We start from the raw sequence: 20,102 nt of genomic DNA, 5'->3' as shown, positions 1-20,102 counted from the left end.
TCATTCACTTTTTCGAGTATTGAATGAAATTTCGTTTTTTCTCACCAGGTCCCGAGGGGGCGTGCCCTCAGTAGAAGTCACTTGACTCCAGCGTTTTACACTGCTTGCTCAAAGTCGCGTACTGGCCAGGTTGATCTCCGAGTCCAGAACGGTGCTCAGCTCGTCCACTCGCCGACTGCTGATTATGCTGAGCAGATTTGTGATCGCTGGCTCCTCCGCTACCGTTAATGCCCCCACCTCTGTAATCGGCAATGTCGGAAAATGAATAATAAAGTCGAAGTGTCAAAATATATATTCGTTTGTCATCTTATACGTAGACAGGATATCTCAGACGCAATGGTCAAAAAAATATGTGTTTAAGATGATCTATTGGTCTTGTGACGGGTAAAAATAATAGAGCCCGAACTCCTTTCTCCTACCTAGAAATTGGACCCGTATCATTTCCGTCTATATATATATATAAATATATATATACATATACGAAGAATGCAGGGTCGAATTGCCCGGTGACGAGTTGAGACCCTACCGTAAAAATTCTGCTGTACAATGCATCAAATAAACTTTGGAAGAAATCAAATTTCTTACAGGAATTTAATAAAAAAAAAGGCTACCAATCATTTTTTTCATAGTATTATGTCCCACGAGGTTGATTTTTTAAAAATTAGAGTTCTGATCAAAAGTGGATTCATATAATTGACCATCGGGGCTGAGAAGGCCTTATAAGTATGTATGCGTATATATATTAGAGTGATCCTCAAGAGATTGAATTTTTTGATGAATTGTGACGATAAAGGCACAAATTGTGCAAAAAGTTATATTCTAATTCACACTGAAACGGTCAGCTCTAGCTTCGTTTTTTCCACTGTAATTTTCTTTACTTTTGATTCCAAAGTTACTCGAACTCGAAATTTATCACAATTCGTTGTCGATTATTCAAAGGAGAACTCTAGTATACATAAATATTTTTCTTCACATATATTCAAAGATATGTTGATGACTAAAATGCTAGTTATAATTATTAATTGAATAAGTGCTATCGCTAAACGCGTCTTGCCAAGTAATAACGAAGGATAATAATATGAGTGTTACATCGAAAGCGAAATAACATATAAACCATCTTTTCAATTTGACAAACTTCAAAAAACAACAATCACTCTTCAACAAAATCAAGAGAATAAAAATGACACAATGAAACAAAGAACGAAAAATTATGACGTATCACTAATGGCTATGTATTCAATTAAATAAATCATTGTAATTCAGAAAATAACGGACATATGCTGAACATACATAGCGTAAAATTTTTAAATTGCTACAAAAATGATGAAAAAGCACGGCGTTATTTGCTATAATCGTGAAAACGAGACGACATAAAAACGTAAAACAAAAACAACATTGTGAAAAACTCAAACGTTGATGGTGAGTAGACTGATCGTTAATATCCGATGTATCGGCGAAGGACCTGTCAATACATTGATTAATGTATTATTGCAATCGGTCGATGAGTTTTGATAATGTCAATCCATAGATCAATCGATAAAATTTCAAGACGATTATCTTCATAACTTAGAATCGGTCGATTCTTCACGATGATCGATGATTTTTTGTTAAAAAAAAAGGCGAGTGAAAGAAAAAAGAAACATGCACAAACTTTAACATGCTCTCGTGCAGCTGACGTGCTCGAGCTGTCGCAGTAGCGTAGGACGGCGGGGGCGGCGTTAGCAGGAGAGGCTGCTTAATTATATTGTTCGTGCCATGAGCATTCGTATTAAGAGGAGGGGCTGTAGGCGGGTACGACCCTTGGCCACGAAGAGTACGAGCTGCAATGGCTTGCGACGCCGCCGACGGTGGTAAATAAGGATCCTGTTCGTCGACCTGGTGGTAATCTCTTCTGGAACAAATTTTACATAGTAGATAAACCATTCGAGTAACGCCAATTTTTTTATGAGCCGTAAATCATCAATAAAATGAGAATAAAAATGTCATTTTGCCAGAGACAAAGGGCTGGCGCGAACAATCCCATGGGGCTCAAATTACGTTATTATTCTTTCATATAATCGTTATTTTATTCTTTACTTTAGGAGAAAAGTATTTTATCCTCAATCATAAAAAAATCCATTGAAACATTATCAATTAATTCATGTTTTTTCCTATCAGTTTATAGACACACTGAGAATTTCTGTTCGTGTACCGTTTTCTAATATAAATCCACGTGTGAGAATCGACCCAAACGAGAACGGTGAAGATGAGACCGGCGCCAAGACTGGATAACAGCATAAAACTCAGACCGTACCTGTGTGAAAAATGAAAATGATTAAAGAGGCCAGCACTTGTGCAACTATCGCTTTTCATTTTCACAAGCGTGAAACGAAAACAGTGTTTTTTCTAGTTTTACAATTAGAACGTTGTTGAGAATAAAAAATTTCATGGTTCTCTGTAGCTCAATTTGATAGCACCAATTTTTCAGTATTTCGGCCAGATTAAGTGTATTTTTTAACCATCCTTTTCTGAGTATTGTTCACTATGGAAAAAATAACTTTAAAAATATTTGGTTTTTGAAAAAACTCACAATCCCAAATGACAGAGGCTTTTAGCAGCTTGAACGTATTGCTTGTGTAGTGGTTTGCAATCGAGGAGAGTAGCGAGGCCGGATATAAGACGATCAACGGAATTCACATCGGTCATAAGGCTACTGAATTTGGGCTTCAATTGCTGGTCATGAAACAATTCGACTGCGAGACGATCGATGTTGTTGAGGCTCGTTCTCATGTGCTCAGCGGCGCGTTGACCTTCCCGCAAACGTTGGGTAAACGGATTGCTCCGTGTGGCTTCGCAATGCGTGTAATACGATAAAACTTCAGACGCTAGGGTCGGCGGTACATTTTTTGCAAGATAATCTTCAGGTGCAAAGCACAAATCACCAAGCGCAACCGAGGTCGCTAGATACAATGAAGCCATTAACCACGTGACTATGACAGCGAAGAGCCCGAAAACGGAGAACCTGAAAAAATTAATGAATGAGATTAACAAGAGAATAAAACGAGTCTGCTCCTCTCGTTATTGCCATGACTTACTCATACTTTCTAGTAAAAGACGATACAAAATAAATAGCAATGACTCACGTGATGAGAGCGCATCGGGAATGTCGCGCGACTCCGACCAGCAGAACCGCGCATAAAGCGACAAGGGCGCTGAGAACTGCCATTGTAATGGGCCATCTGAATTCTTCAATTCTTTCACCGAGTGCAACAGCACCCGCTAAACTTATACCACTCAGTGGTTTTCTTATCTCGAAGCTACGATTAACTGCGATGCTAGTATTTTGCTTCATGTATGCTAACGCCTTGAGCAAATAATCGAGTGTTGTTTTGTTATTGACCGGTGCATCGAATGCATCCCCCAATGACGTCAGTTGAGGCTCCATCTTTTTTTTTAACGTGCTCTCGATGGTGTCAGTCTGCGAAAATGGTTAAAATCAAGAAATTTAATTAGTTCGAATTTCAATGTTAATTGTACTTGATAAAATGATACGTTTCGTTCGAAAATTATTGGGTAAGAAAATGTGGAGTGTCGAACATTTCAGCAATTGTTTCTGCACTTGGAATAAAGAGAAAACTTTGAAGGATAAAACTACAGAAATTTCTTAACTTTTTCTCATTTTTTGATCGTTTTTATTCGTCGATACATTCATTGCCAAAGTATTGAAACTGTTCCACGGAAGTTTGTAGAAGTGCTCCTACTCAGCCAATAAAATTGCATTCCGAACGTTTCAGGGCTTGATTATTTAGAAAAACTGGCAATAAACGTGTCGTACCTGATTTCTCACTGCTGCAATGATGTCATCAACCTTCTTAGCGGCTACGAGGAGTTGTACGAGGCCGTTGTGAACGTCATCATTGCCGTAAAGACCAACGGCAATGGCACCGCAACAAAGTACAGCGAGAATAGCTAGTGTCCACTTCAGCAGGGTTATCGACCTTCGAGGACGTGGCTTCCGGTCGCAGCATCTCGTTACGAGATATACTAATAGAACGAGAAGCGTCAGGATAAGCCAAGCAGCTGGAATACTCCCGAGTATACCAAGGCTCTGAAAACCATACAAATAATCTATTTTTAAATTCTCCTTCTTATATCGAAATGGCTCGAACAATCCATACTGCCAAGATGCTCGATGATACTCATTTCCTCTGGTACCATTCCAAATATACGATTTCATACAAGTTTATATTTTCATAGATTCGACATTCGAGGGATAAAAAAAAATGGTGTCTCAACAAAGCAGAATCGAATTTTTTCAACTGTTTTTTCCCGAGTAAAGTTATATGTTAGCTCGAAAAAATTTTCGGAAACAAATTTGGTTAATGAAGAAAAAATAAACATAAAATCAACTAAATTTTAATCATTTCGTGGTTCAATTTTCGTACACGAAAAATGGAGTTCTTGGTAATTGAAATTTGACTTCAGTCGAATAATCATTGTGAATTTGGTCGGAATGAAATCATCAATTTTTCCTGTTGGAAAGTAAATATGCAGGGAATTTTTTGAACGAATTTACGATTAAAAAGGAATTACAACGAATGGGACTGCAAAGGCTTTGTTTTAGAATTGTTCAATGAAGTATGAATTTTCGAGGGCATGAGACACTGATTGTGAAAAGAAGGCGAGATTTCAATTGTCAAAACGATCACACTCAATGCTTGTAAATCGATTAAACGGTCTCGGACGAAATGTGCTATAACGAACGTTTGAAGCTCTCGTGGATCGTCGTTGATGCTCGGTCATCGGAGTGAATCAGAGAGGGTAAATTAATTGACGAATACGGATGGAGAGTTGACAACATACTTGACGGTCACCGCTCGAGGATGCACATGACAGAAGACTCGATCAATGTCCTCTCCGAGCCAGCAGGATCGCCATTGAGACAATTCCTATTGATCGTGTTGATTGGGTGAATGATTTATTTGAAATTGAAAGAAGTTGTGATAATTCATTCGGAACGGAGAACGAAATTGGGTAGATCGTCTCTCGAAAGTATTTTATTACTCCGAATCATAAAAGCTCGGAGGACGGAGTGCTCGATCGAGTTTCCTTGACTCCAATCTTCGAATACTCGCAAAGTCATAAAAGCCGAGAAAAATTTCTTCATTTTTTCGTCTCGGTTGTACCACCGGCAAAGGCTGAAGCGAGGGGTTCAAATATAAACAGCGATGCTAAGATATATTTGGAAAATCGGGATAGGCTCGCCAAAAATTTTGCGAGGTACCTCGGTGGAAAAAAACTGAGCCTTTTCCCGAGCTTTTTCCCTTATTTTTTCGACAAAACTTTTCTTCTGTAGGGCGAGAGAGTGGAGAGAGAGAGAAGGGAAAGAGAAAACCCGGTGATAGTCGAGTGCACTTTCTCGTGTTTCTTTTATATTTCGCTCTCTTCTGCATCTCTAACCGCCCCAGTGGCTTCCAGGCTTGCCAGGGGATGCTCCTGGAGAGTCAGTCGAGAACTGTTTCTAAAGAATCCATTTGCAGTCTTATATATTCCCGAGCTTTTCTCTATTCGTTACATGTATACGAATGTGAATATATATCGGGCATTCGCTATTACGTGAGCTTACAATTCTAAAAAATCTTCATTGCACCAGCAGATGCGCGTCAATGAAATTATTCCAGATCACGACGAATTTCCGACCGAAAGCAACAATCGAATGGGTGGCAAACGTTAATTTAACTGTTGACACAAAAATATTGAAAAAAAATGTATTGCCTCAGGGAAAGTGTCTAAATCTTCGATGTTAAAAATCGACATGAGTTTTCAAGCCGTTCGTGGGCAAGACGAAAAAAGTGGTTGAATCGAGATCAACTTGGTACAGAACGGCTCGTATATTCGAAGTTATGCATCTCTCGCGATTTTATGGGCTGCTTCCTCGAGATTGAGCGCAGTTTTTTCTTATTTACTTTTTATCTCAACAAGGCCTCGTAACATTGAATCTCTCGTGCTGTTTTTTCGCCGTCCATACAATATAATCACATATCTGTTTTCATGAAACTCTTTTGCGATAGCAGAGAGGTGGCAAGGTAATAAAAAAGCTTGCGTGACGAATAACTCCGGATCTACGGACGATCGATCGATTAACCGGTTCGTCTTTCTTCTTCTTTTCACTCGCCTTCTTTTTCTCTCTTTTACACTGCAATACCGATTGCGATTTTTTATAGAAGCGCACTTAGTCACGAAGAATATTTTCTCCTCGTCCTTCAGTCTGGCGGAGATGTTTTTTCCCTCATATTCTGCGCGAGGAGGAAAGATACAGACTCGAGACCAGTCTCTAAACTCTAGAGATCCGGAGTGCCTCGTTCTCTATCTCATCCGAGGGAGTTTCGTGCGGGCGTTTTTACTCTACTTCATTTAATCAGTAGACACTTTTTCTTCGTTTTTTTGAGAGTTTTTCGAGATTTTATTCTCAATAATGCAACTTGACTGAGTACTCCAAACGCGAAGCTTGAAACTGTTCTTCATCTGATACGAAATGGTGAAAATTCGAGAAGAAATAGATGGGACGAATTTTGTCGAGCACACAATGCCTCAAATGGAAAAGCCATTGAGAGTGCTTTCGTAAATTCATCAAGTCTTGGAAGCGAACCGAAATATTTTTATTTCATTCTCAATTATACGGGAAAATGCCGAAGAGTAGTTTTTTTTCAACCCGTTCTCTGGTGATTTTTTGAAAGTAGGAAACTTCGGTGCATTTTTCGATGTATTTTTTACTTCGCTAAATTGATCCCATGCATTTTCGCTCTAGTTTCATCCACGTCGAGCTTGATTATTCATAGCTCGCCGGGAGGGGCTCAAATAAAGAAGTAAAACACATTTCTATACAAAAATCGATTCAGGGTCTGAATTTATAATGTCATCTAGCCACCCGGCTACGACAACCCGTATGGTTCAACGTACTTTGCCCGCATAAAAGCAGACGAATTCGATACACTTTTCATGACATTGATACATTTTTAATGTACAAGCATCGAGTGCAGTAATTATAGTGAATTTTCGCCCTTTTCGTAGCTATTTTAGCCTAATTCACGTGGCAGAGAGCACGGACAAGGTGAACAAATAAGCGTGTGAGGAAGGAATAGTGAAAAGAGACGAGAGAATTGTGGCGCCCTTAGGTTGCCCCAGGGAACATTATGACGATGTAGAGATATTCCTGCACGTCGGCTCCGAATCCACCTACCCCCTTTGTGCATTGTTCGTACGCTTTGCTTGCCCGGGCCTTTGTACTTTGCAGTTTTGTTGAGTCTCTCTCTCTCTCTCTCTCTCTCTCTCTCTCTCTCTTTCTCTCCCTCGCTCTCGGGTTCTCTGCTTTCCTCTCTTCTTCTGTCACGTATGTAAAACACAAACGCAAACTCCAAGTTCTCGATACGAGAACGTGTGACGCGTGTGTTAGCCAGCTGCAGATGGTCCTGTTTCTGTTACTTCTGCTGTCCCATTTTCAACATGTTTATTCTCCTTTGCAACGACAGAAAAGCGTTACGGCTACTTTGTAAAATCCTTTTTGGTTTTTTCATTGAAGATCTGTGTTCACTGATACGATTCCGTTCCCTTTGAACCGCGGAAAAATCGACAGACGACGTTCGTAGAATGTTGAACTTTCGGCTGTTTGTGAAAAGATCCTGTCTGCATGCTGGCAAATAAAAAATTTTAATTCTCTGATGAAGTCAAGAAAAATCATGTATGAATTCAATGAGGCAGTTTGGAACTCCATTTTCGTTGAACGTCGCTTCGACATGCGGAGAGCTTGACTGGCAGATAAATTCAGCAGAGTGACACAAATGTTCATGGGTAGAACGAAGAGAATGTGGAAGAGAATAATTTTCGTGTTTTATGAAATGGGTCAAATGCGCGAGCTCACAAAAGAACCTTTTCAAGGAGGAAAAAATAGCTTAATTGCATAATCCAACGTACCTCGAGGTAAATTTCGGAATGTGGATTGAAGGTATTGTTGACCCAGTGGAGTGATACGTTGAGGTGTGGCAGACTGTGGAAGACCCTTGCCAACTGGGGCACGGTGTATTGTTCCGGAAGTTGTTGGTGACCGTTCGCCATATTGTTGAACCCTTGACCTGCCGAGACCCCCGCGTTGATAAATTCTTCTTCACTTGTCAAGACATGCTATAAACGGTGGTTCTGTAACAAAAATTGAAGAAAAAAAAATTAAAACTTATTATTTTCCTGTCAAAAGTCACCATAAGTTTGGATAAAAATACAAATCGTCTGACCGAATGAACTTTCAATCAGAAGAGCTCAATCAACAAGAGATTCTGTGAAAAAGGCCTCTGGAGCAATTACGAAAGATTTTAAATTGGACTGGAATAAAAAGGGTGGGGATCAAATGTTGGAATTACTAAAATTTCGAACAGTTAAAATCTCGAATTTATAAATTTCGAATGATAATATGGAGACGGATAGATTCGACTAGAGCTTTGAATGCCGAAAATAAATAAAGCAGAAACTGCAAGGTTCGAAACACCTTTACATCGAAAATAGAATGTAACAATCGCCCGTAGGACGATGACTAAAATATCGATTTTTCGAAAATTCGATTATCACTCTTTCGATTCATAAATTACTACGGTCAGCGATACTGTGAAAATTCAAAATTTTGAAAATATAATAACGAAAGACCAAATATTACAGAGGTTGAAATACTGAAAGACCAAAAAGTCGAACAGTCAAAATATAGAAATGTTAGAAAGTCGATCGATCAAAATAAAGAAATGCAGCGGAGCTCCAAATATACGCGTCTCATTCACTCACTTACTCAGACCGGTGATCTCCAATTTTAAACATCGCCATTTTGACTTTCGCCTTTTCGAGCCATCGCTATTCCGCATATCTAAGTTCTATAGGCTCGAAAAATTCACTTTCGATTTTTTGCTACTCTATATTCTGGTCTGTCTGTAAAACAATTACTCTCCATTTTGAATTCGAAAATATGAACTTTTGACATTCGTACGGTCTGTAAAAATTGCATTCGAAATGAAAACTATCGAAATATATATTTTCGAATAAATGCGAATTCAAAGAAAAAATATTCGATTAAAGACGTAATCTGCTAAATAGTCGATCGGGAATAAGAATTTCGAATTACTTATTTTTCTCCAATCTTACATGACGAATTTATTAATTTCGAATTATCGACCATTCTACAATTCGGTTATTCGAAATTTCGAACCCCACCCGAATAAAAATGTTTTCTGCCTGACACAATTGAATGAACGTGCGGTTTGATGTGATTCAATTTTTATCGAAGCTTTTCGCTGTCGGTCGTTCCAACGGTAAATTAACGAGATATCTAGCCTTTCCTCTCGACTCTCCCTCTCTCTGCTCTTTCGCGTTTGATTCAATTACCTCGAAAGGCTTACTGTTCTGGTATGAACGAGAGCTTGATTAACGAAATCTGTGCGCCGGCTGCCACATTCTCGCGAATGATTACAATTTGGAAAATAGCCACGTAATTTGTGAGGATCAAACACCAAGTTGTTTAGGCATAAGTGAAGACAGACATTGCTGAGGCTACGAAAAAAAATGTTATTTCGTCGTTCGTAGGTTTTTTATCGCAAAAGAATTTGTTGAGTGGTTTATCGAAATAATATTTGATATGGCTGTGTATAAATGAACTTTGAAGTATGCGAGGTTCAATTAGGGTCAATTGAAGAGAATAATTTTGATAGACAAAGTGGCTGCGACAAAGAAATGTTTTATTACGAAATAAAGTGGAGGTTATTAGCGAATCAGATCTTTTTCACACGAAAGCGAGCTTCTGTTTTCATACACCATCATTTTCGTAATCTCAAGTGTTATAAACGGCATTTATTATAGCCACATGGCGAACGAGCATAAACCCTTTTCCATAAAACGACACAATTGACCAGCCTGGAATTCACTGGAATCTATTTCAATGGAGTTTGAAAAATGAGTGGGCGGATATGGGTGCAGAAAAAAGTGAGCAGTCCGGTAACGAAAACCGAGCCACAACGACCTTCGCATATGGGTCTTTCGCGAGGGCGACGACAAATGATGAATGGAAAGACCATAAATCGCTGAGCACTCTCTCGTTATTTATTAAGGCTCTTTTCAGCTGAGCGTGGGAAATATAATAAGACTGGAAGCAGACCAACCCGCTTCGATCTTACTTCATTTGATTGGAAGCTCTGATAACAGGGGAGCGAAATTTTTAAAAGTTTTGTTTCCATTCCAGTTTTTTGCTGGGCTGAAAAGATTAAACAAAACGATCAGGAATCAGTAAATGTGTAAAAAATCGAAAACATTTTTCAATTATTACAATTCCATGGGAAAATTGAAAGGCGGTTCGGAGGGTGGTCCTCGCAGGAATGAATTAAGGTAGATCGTGCCCAAAGGATCGCATTTTATGGGTGTCTAAACTGGGTCGATTTTTGCTTCCTAATCAAAGATATAATCAATTTAAATTAATGACAGAGTTATTGATTCAAAATTGTAAATACGCTTTCTCAATTCATCTTTTGGCGAATAAAATTACAAGCCATTAATTAATCGGGGATTCGTCACTGACTGAACCCGAAATTTTATTCGTCCCTGGCGAAAATACTACAGTTTTTTTGTAAAAAATCGGATTGGAGAACGCCAAGGGAAAAGACAACGGGAAATGGATAATGAAAAAAGTGTTAATAAAAAGACAGAAGGCTATGACAGAAGTGACCCAAGCCAAGATGAAACAAAATTCCGAAATAAGCAAACGTAAGGTTACGAGCGCTCATTACCAATTTCGTCCAATCTTCAACGTAATGTATCTTTATTATTAGTAAAACAATCGTCTCGAATTTCTTCCTGGATCTTTATTATACACTTCGCTGTTATTGTGTACTTTTTCATAAATAAACGATTTTTTACGCATAGTCCCTATCTCCCGTGTATTTTTCTTCATATTTAAACACGTTTATTTCAACGACGCTGAAGTTTGCAACGTTGGAGTCCAACGATATTAACAAAAATAACATTTGTAATTCACCTATTTTTTATTTCACGAATCATTGGTGTAGACTGAAAAACTACGAATTGCAAATTAGGCAGGTAACAGAATTGGAGAATTATTGGAATTATTGGAGAGTTTTTTTCGTTAATTTCGTTCGATTCCAACGTTGCAAACTTCAGTGTCATTTATTTCAACATTCAATAAGACGGGCCCTTTAAAATTTGATATCCGTCTCGATAATAGTTTCGTGCACGAACTACCTTAAAAATTATTTTTTTTCATTAACGACCGCTATGTGTGCCCGAGTGTTGGTCGGAGCTACCGAATTGCTTTTCACAAGCACCACTGGGTGCGTGTGAGATGTGTATTTGTCGATTCTCTTCTCATCGCTGCTCCCTCGGCTGCGTCATATACGAGAGCATTAACGCGTTCTTTTAAGCGGTCTTCCAAGAAATTTATCGTTGCTGCGCTATGTAGAAGCGAGACACGCGGTCCACTTCAAGGGATGTGAAACGAGAACACGAGAAGTTCGAGTACGTGCATGGGCACGGAAAGGGAAGCTGCGAGTGGGAAAAAAATATTAAGGGGTTTGAACGAAAATCTTACGAGCTCCGATCCAGCCTTGCTGTGCATGAGAAAATTCGACATAAAAATACTAGAATTCGTGTCCGTACGATATTTCACAAGATGATAAGAAAAATTCAAAGTTGTTTATAGTTTTTGAGGTAAAATATTCCATGGGTATGTCGGAGTCAGCATCGCTCACGGATACAATGAAATTTCTGTCTTCTCATACTGTTATAGCTCTGCAATAATCATGAATATTCCAACCACGCATATTCCCGGAGTTTTCGCTCGTATCGCTTTCAGGAATTCGCAAACAAAATCAGTGATGAAATGCTAGCAATTTCGCAAACCAACAAGTCGAAAGACGGTAGAATGCATTTTCGTTGCATCGCGATGATGCGAACGATGCATACCAAGCATTCGAACTACGGCGTGACAGAGGATATCATATTTAAAGGTATTTTTCAATTCGACATACTCCAAGGAAATTTAATCGGAAAATATGCAATATTTTTCGATATTTTTGGTGGAATTATTCGAATTCGTTTTCTCTGATTTCCTGAGTACGGTTCAAGCTGTGTCGAATTCGGTGTCGAGTCCACCGGAAATGTCAGGCAACTACTGGAGTATTTAAACGTTTGAAATTTCATTCACGTCAAATTCCAGTCGGAATTGATAAAATATAAGATCGTAAAGGGGCAAAATTAACGGCGCTTGTTTTTCATGCCACTACGAGAATTGGATGGCACCAAATTCTCCCGATCGAACTAGGCCACCGTAGAATCAATAAATGGCCTCTTTCCATTCCCCATCGATGCCACATTCGGTCAGAAATAATCGAATAGAAAAGCTGGATATTTTGGCAATGGCGAAACAAAATCGATACGTTACCAAAGGTTTGCGTACTCGAACGAGATTCGCGCCGATTTTGAAGGACGAAAGCGAGCGATTTACGCGACCCGCCAGTCGAATGGCTTGCTATTTTTATTCTTTTTTGTATCCGCTTCAAACCGTATGTGTACGACAGTGAAAAATCTCACGGCAACCGGATTAGGGAAAACAGATGAGCCCCTCAAAGACGACAAAATTGGGTTGAAAAAATTGCTTCAATTCTGTGACAAAATTACTATTCCGAATATCATGACGTTTTTTCGAATAACTGTACATTGTCGACGAGGAGGAAAATGATTTGTAAAGAATTTTATAAAAACCCATGACATAGAAGTTCATTCGATAAAATGAAAGAGACTCGTCTTCGAGTTCATAGAGAAATTTCTGTCCTGTACATAAATCAAATACTTGTTTGTCATGAACCGGAAATATATAATCACCGGAAATCTCTGAGGCCACCGAATTTCGAACACTAATTCGCGTCGGGACCAATAATCCGGACACAATACGTTAGAATAGAGAGGCGATTATCAATTCGCCGTTAGGTACCGACTGCCAGGTCATTCCTCCCCGCACGAACGTCCATGAAATATTCAAAGCCTCGCTAACCACACGGAAATGTCTAAAAACCGCAAGTAAAAAAAAAAACAGTGCTCCGCGAGGTCGCACTCCCTTCATCACGTACATTCCGACAAAATTTCACTTTGCAATTATTTTAGGTGGTTGTCAGAATTGAATTTCGTCTCAGGTTCATCCTGGTTATCGTTAATCCCAGCAAATAATATTATATGCCACGGTTCCGATTGATCCGACGATTGTTCGAAGCGATAGTTGACTCGGTACGATGTCAACGACGCTGAAGTTTGCAACGTTCGAGTCCAACGAAAAGAACTCTAAAAAAATTCGTTATCAAGCAATCTTTTATTTCACGAATCATTGGTAGAGGTTGAAAAACTACGAGTTGCAAATTCGACATGGAACAAAATTGGAGATTTACTGGAATTATGCGAGAGTTTCTTTACAACATTTCGTTGTACTGCGACGTTGGAAACTTCAGCGTCATCAATATCTCAGATAAATCGTAAGATTATCCATAACTCGAGGACATTTTTACTCGAGAACTGGATCGGTAGTCGAAACGATGAAAAATGAAGGTTTTCATATTAACTTAAGAAAAATAGCCGCTCAGTTACGTAGACATAAATTTGATTCAACCTTTTTGTCACGTGTGTCACAACAGCGGTAAGTATTGTGTAATGGTAACGTTGCAGGACAGGGGCAGTGTAACACAAGGCTTACGGAATACGAAAGGGATTCAACCGAGTAATCAGCATTCACGAGGTGAACTTGCAACATTGTGTATACACGTTCTCCCCCCTCTGTGTGTGGCGATACGTAGTTATTAGTTATGACACTTTTGCCACCGGGAGCGAAAAGTAGAAAGAGAATAACTCGTCATCGTTTGAGATCGTGGCACTGAACACGGGCACTCTGCTGGTTGCCCGCCTGCATTGTGAATCCTGCCAACTTGGTCGAAAGTCGAAAGAATATTATACGCATGTAAAAGAGCCGAGGAATAAAAAAACGGAAATATACGTGCTGCGACCGTTGGATCGCTCGCCTTGTGCTCTTTTATTCGATAGCGGAAAATGCAGCTACTTAGGGATCGCATGCGTGTGAGGATGAATCGACGTATGGGACGATTTATCCTACGTGGACCCGTGCTTAACCCTTAGTGTGCATCTGGGGTCAGGTTGACCCCAAAATTAAGTGCTTTTTACGCGCACTATCAACTTTGAGCACGTTTTGAACGTTTGAGCACGCAATGAAATAAGATTTTTTTGGAAATCCGACTTTGCAGCCTTAAAGTTGGATGAATTCACTGCAAAAAGTGACTAAACCTTTTATTCCGAAAAGCGCATAGTTACCGAGATATTCGATGTCAAAAAACTAAGGGTTAAGGAGGGTGGATCGCGACGACGCAATGTTGCCATGCTAAACCATGTTAAACATATGAAGAATTTGAAAATGATAAGAATTTCATAAAATTTGGTAAATGTATTCTTTAAAAATATACAAGACAATGTACATTTTTTTAGATTTTTCTACCACATAGCTATCGAGTAATTGAACACTAAAGTTCGCGTGTATAAGCATACAGTTTACATATATAAAGTTATACATCTCGTGCATAAGAACTTCGATTTAACGCTCAAATATGCGATAACCGTGTGGTAAAAAAATTTGAAAAAAATTGTATTTGTACACAAGATGCCAAAGAATGTTATCACCAAATTTTATCAAATTCTGATTATTTTGATTTCATGACCCACCCTCCTTAATGAAAATATTTCGGATTCTGGGCGTGATGAAGAAAATATGCAAAAACGGTGTCGCGTCATCTCGATGATGTAACACTTCGCAGGGTCGTTATTTGCCCCACTATTTTCATCTTCACTTTGAATCAAGCAGTTCGTAAAAAAATGTCTGCAGCCGGAAATATGCGGAGTTGAGGTCATAGGGAGAAGTTTTCTTATCTGTAAAAATGGATGGGAAGAATCTTGAGCAGTGAAATAATCTGCGAAGAATACCGCATTGGCAGTGACTGGATTGACCTACTTCGTGCCACAAATGTTCCTCAGCTTGAAGCTATCGTTTTCGATTCGTGATTAATGCCATTTCGACAGTGCGCACTACGAGAACGATGAAACGATGCTCTTTTCATTTCTTTTACGTTGACTTCTAATTTGGGGACGTTTAATCCGATAGCGCGTTGTTTTTCTGGCATTGTAGAACGATCATTTGAGAGTCCATCGTTTGGAAGAAACGTAGAATTAACGTTTTTTTTTATACAGGAGTCCAGACCATAGGCAGCCCGGTATAGAACGACTCGTGTATGCGTTATGGGAGATTTTCCCCATATATGCTTCTCGCTTCCCTCTATATTTATGAGAAGTAATTCCATGGTCCCCTCGAGGGTGAACTGTACGAGCGCGTACGAGGGTGGGACCGGAGGAAAAGATTACGGAGCTATGTCGGAGCTCGATTTAAGTCAACGCTTCCCGGTTCAACCGGAAAGAAAAAAACACGAATGTTAAAAAAAAACGTATACTTTGAGATAAATCTGGAAAATTGGGGAAAAAATTGTTAACCTATATCTGGTCAGTCTAATGTTAGGGATTTATCTTACTCTTTTACTAAAAGTGAGAGTCGGTCGGTTGGAAATGAACGACGCTGAAGTTTCCAACGTTGGAGTCCAACGAAGTGAACGAAAAAAACGTTTGTAATTCACCAATTTTTTATTTCACGAATCGTTGGTGCAGTTTGAAAAACTACGAATCGGAAATTTGGCAGGGAACAAAATAGGAGAATCACTGGAATTATTGGAGAGTTTTTTTCGATCATTTCGTTGGACTCCAACGTTGGAAACTTCAGCGTCATGGAAATAACGAAATACCATTCATTCATTCGATCTGACTGAAATACACTCAACGCCAGTCATAATTCATCGTGTTCTAACAATAACTTTTATCGATGACAGTTGAAAATATTCTCAAACTTATAAATTAATCATGGGATTTGATTAATCGAAAAAGTAGTTTTTAGTTTCATTTTTAGTGCTGTTCGATCAATAGTTTTAAAACTCTGCGTGTCGTTCCTCAAATTTGCATTTCTCTATCCTCCCATATTTTGAATTTCAACAAATTATGTGACGCCAAAGTTTGCAGCGTCGAAGTTCAACGAAATGTTGTAAAGAAACTCTCGCATAATTCCAGTAAATTTCCAATTTTGTTCCATGCCGAATTTGCAACTCGTAGTTTTCCAACCTGCACCGATGATTCGTGAAATAAATAATTGGTTAATAACGAATGTTTTTATCGTTCTTTTCGTTGGACTCCAACGTTGCAAACTTCAGCGTCGTCAAAAATTTACCAATTACCGAAATAAGAGATTCCATCGTAAAAGTATTTTCGATCCACGTTTCATCGCTGCTATAGCAAAGTCATAACGTTAATATTTTCGAGTTATACAATTGCGGAGGAAAAATGAGAGTAGTAATAACTATTTTCGTATCAGCAGTCTTCGTTAATCTGTGATAAAGTTCAGCTGGGTAATTAATAGGTCAAGTGGCACAGCAGCTTTTATCGTACATAGTTTAATTATGTTATCGTCGATGAGGCCTGTTTGAGGAAAGTTTCTACTCATTTTATCGTTACTAATGATCTTTGCTGTAGTCGAAGGAGGAAGGTAAAAACGAAAATGATTCTTGAGTGGAGTCACAGTTCGATTACAGTCATTGACGAATGGATATTTGTTAGTTTCACTCCTAGCCATGCATTTCCACTGAAAAAAGGGGCCCCATGGAATTTCTATTTCCCTGAGAAAGCACTTTTTTTTCTCCACTCACATTTACGTTGAATCCTATTTCCAATCGGCTCTATTTTCGACGAGAACAGAGCGCCTGCGACGCTTACTGAACAAACTATTTATTATTCAACGACACTTGAGACCGGCGGTATATATTTTCGAAACGGATTAAAACTTTCGTCACGCTGTGAATAATTAAAGAAAAATCATCGGTCCCACGATAATAGGGGGGATATTCCGTGTATTTAAAAAATCTTTAAACGTCACGAAATGATAGTGCGCACGTCGGTAGCGATTTAGAGTCAAGTCGAGACTGAAAACAATATGGGAACTCGTCATATCTCAATCTATCGTGAATTTCCGTACGGAGCTTGTGTACGACATCTATTTATTTATGTTCATGACGTACACGAGCGAGGATCAAGATATAAAAGCTGATGGTTGAGTTGCACATGCGAGAATACTAAATCGACCGGGAACCGATGTGGATTTTAATGCCATGTTAATTCATTCAGTTCTGGAAAAATAAGCGTTAATAAAATAAAGTTAAAAAGGAGTCGCAATAAAGAGTACGCCGATTCTTCGATCACCACTGACATTAGACGTAACTGATGTCCTTAATAGTCATCAGTCTCATACATAACAAAAATGAAGACAAGAAAATTAGTGTCGCTAATTACCGAGGAAGATTACGAGCTCGAAACTTAAGCCGTAAATTTTCGCGTTTTATGCATCTTTCAAGACGTTTACGGCAGGAAAAAATGTACGGATAACTCATGCACTGCACTTGTGTCCCTCCAAAGTGGCAGCGTATTCTCTCGAGAGTATAACAGGCTTGCACATGCATACACACATAGGTATAGGTCTTCCTCGGGTTCTAAAAGCTTCTGGATGACCCGTCACGAGTGGAGCCAGGAGGACTCTTTATTGGAGCTAAAAGCGACACTGTGTGTCGTATATAGATGTAAAATCAAGAGGCTTTTCTCCTCGACAGAAACGATTATATGAATAGAGAAAGCCGCGAAGTTAATCGACCTGTGACTATTATTAGTAACTTGCCAACTTTGATTATTCGTGACGGTATAAAATCATTTTTCATTCTATTTACTAGCAATTTAATAATCAACGATTATCGTAATGAGCACATCATGAGATCATTAACACTCTTGTTTAGTTGAAACGAAACAACGAAAACAACAACAGTTCATTCAAATCAGGAATGGAAATTTCATTAAGCTCGCCCGAATCTAATGGAAATCGAAACGACGCTGAAGTTTGCAACGTTGGAGTTCAACGAAATGAACGAAAAAAATATTTATAATTCATTATTTTTTTATTTCACGAATTATTGTTGTGGCTTGAAATATGACGAATTGGAAATTCGGCAGGGAACAAAATTGGAGATTTATTGGAATTATTTGAGAATTTTGTTAGACCATTTCGTTGGACTCCAACGTTGGAAACTTCAGCGTCATAAATCGAAAATTCCAATTTTAAGAGTTGCAATTTGAAAAAATGCTAGAAATATACAGCTTGCATATATTCCCGGAATTATTGTAGGATCTACTGTCTAGTTGTCGAGAAAACAATTAACGAAAATCACATTTTTTGAAGGGTTATACACAGGCTCTTGTGGCAGGCACGCTTCCTGTGCGACGATTTGGATTCAATGAAATAGAATCCTCCCAACTTTAAAGAGCCAAAAACGAGGATAAGAAAACAAAATATTTTTAGATATCAATGATGTCTTGAGAAAGCCTACCGGTGAAAATCACTTGGGAACGGAATAAGAAAGACACTTATTTGAGGTTAATGAGTAATAACGACATAAACAGTGGAAGGTTTGACAACACCATGAGCCAGGTGGTTCAAAATATAGACATGCATACGCATACAAATAGAAAATGGCTGTTGTCACATTTTGCTTGACGATTTGACTACGAAAGTACTAAAACCGCTGTCATTACATTAAAAATGAATGAATCTCAACAAATAAGTTACACATAAGTTGAATAATAGCGAGAATAAATTTCAATCGTTTCATTGATCATGAAAAGAGGAAAAAAGTTCAGTTGCTTTTTTGATGACACTGAAGTTTCCAACGTTTGAGTCCAACGAAATGATCGAAAAAAACTCTCCAATAATTCCAGTAATTCTCCTATTTTGTTCCCTGCCAAATTTGCGATTCGTAGTTTTTCAAGCTGCACCAACGATTCGTGAAATAAACAATTGGTGAATTAAAAACGTTTTTTTCGTTCATTTCGTTGGACTCCAACGTTGGAAACTTCAGCGTCGTCTTTTTTGAATTATAAGTAACGCATGATTTTCCATAACAAACTACTCAACATCGTTTTTTTGATCATTCATTCGCTTCCACAAGCCCAAAGGTTGGCTTCAGATGGACCAGACATCGAAAACGAGAGTAATATCACGACGATTATTGTTAAAATAAAAGTTATTAAGGTCGCTTCGATTGTCTCGATCTTTTATTTCCTCCCTGTCGGATCTCAAAGTCGTTATATATAATTATTCTTATATGACTAGGCTGATTGTTAATTGAGGCTAGGATGAGATATTTTTTTTCGAGCAACATTAATTCTACAAGACGCGCCCCTTCTCGACCGGAAATTCAAGCGAATCAAGGGAACAATGAGCTTGTGTAGCTGAGGCGGAAACGAAGCAAACGAGACAGGAGAAAGATATTAGCAAAGGAGAGAAACGAGAATTGTGCAAAGCAATCTTGGTCGAAATACGTTCATCTGTATATCTGTATACGTGTTTAGTTGTCTTGAATTGCCTTTAGATGCAATCCACTCTAGCAACCTCTCACAGGAGCGTTTTTCTTCGGTATTCAACTTTTTGGAGGAAGAAAAAGTGCACGTTAAATTCATTATACGTTTTGTCAACTTTGCACCGTAATGGAAAGGTACTTGCTGCTGTTACCGACGCAGTCGCAGCCAAATCTTGACACCATCGATTGTTCTCCTTCGATGCCAATGAATTTTCATTCCAACATTCCAAGTACATTGAAATCGGTAGAAAATTTATACCGTAAAACTTCTGTTCGAAGGAAAAATTGATTCTTTATATAAATGGAAGAATGTTGTGCAACAATTATTTCACAAATGAAACTTTTCGCTCGAGGAACTATTGACTCCGACGAGACGACGCTGAAGTTTGCAACGTTGGAGTCCAACGAAATGAACGAAAAGCACATTTGTAATTTACCAATTTTTTATTTCACGAAGCATCGGTGTAGGTTGAAGAATTACGAATT

General features: G+C 38.7%; 1 protein-coding gene across 2 annotated transcripts in view; it reads right to left on the bottom strand.

Annotated features, from left to right (window-relative positions):
• The window catches only part of tty (tweety), a 39,756-nt gene that overhangs the window by 6,100 nt on the left and 13,554 nt on the right, over positions 1 to 20,102 (bottom strand). Inside the window, exons 2-8 of one of the 2 annotated variants that reach the window (XM_043425348.1) lie at positions 7,951 to 8,172; positions 3,815 to 4,087; positions 3,123 to 3,457; positions 2,570 to 3,001; positions 2,192 to 2,293; positions 1,652 to 1,891; positions 127 to 239 (exon numbers count right to left, since the gene is read on the bottom strand). In XM_043425348.1, coding sequence (XP_043281283.1) covers positions 127 to 239; positions 1,652 to 1,891; positions 2,192 to 2,293; positions 2,570 to 3,001; positions 3,123 to 3,457; positions 3,815 to 4,087; positions 7,951 to 8,091 — 1,636 coding nt within the window. In that variant the 5' untranslated portion in view covers positions 8,092 to 8,172. Of the gene's footprint in view, positions 1 to 45; positions 240 to 1,651; positions 1,892 to 2,191; positions 2,294 to 2,569; positions 3,002 to 3,122; positions 3,458 to 3,814; positions 4,088 to 7,950; positions 8,173 to 20,102 lie in introns of both variants that reach the window. The other variant, XM_043425339.1, reaches the window with a different exon arrangement.

This window comes from Venturia canescens, chromosome 1 (genome assembly GCF_019457755.1).
Source record: "Venturia canescens isolate UGA chromosome 1, ASM1945775v1, whole genome shotgun sequence".
NCBI classification, from domain to species: Eukaryota; Metazoa; Arthropoda; class Insecta; order Hymenoptera; family Ichneumonidae; genus Venturia; species Venturia canescens.
This window is presented reverse-complemented; position numbering and strand designations above follow the sequence as displayed.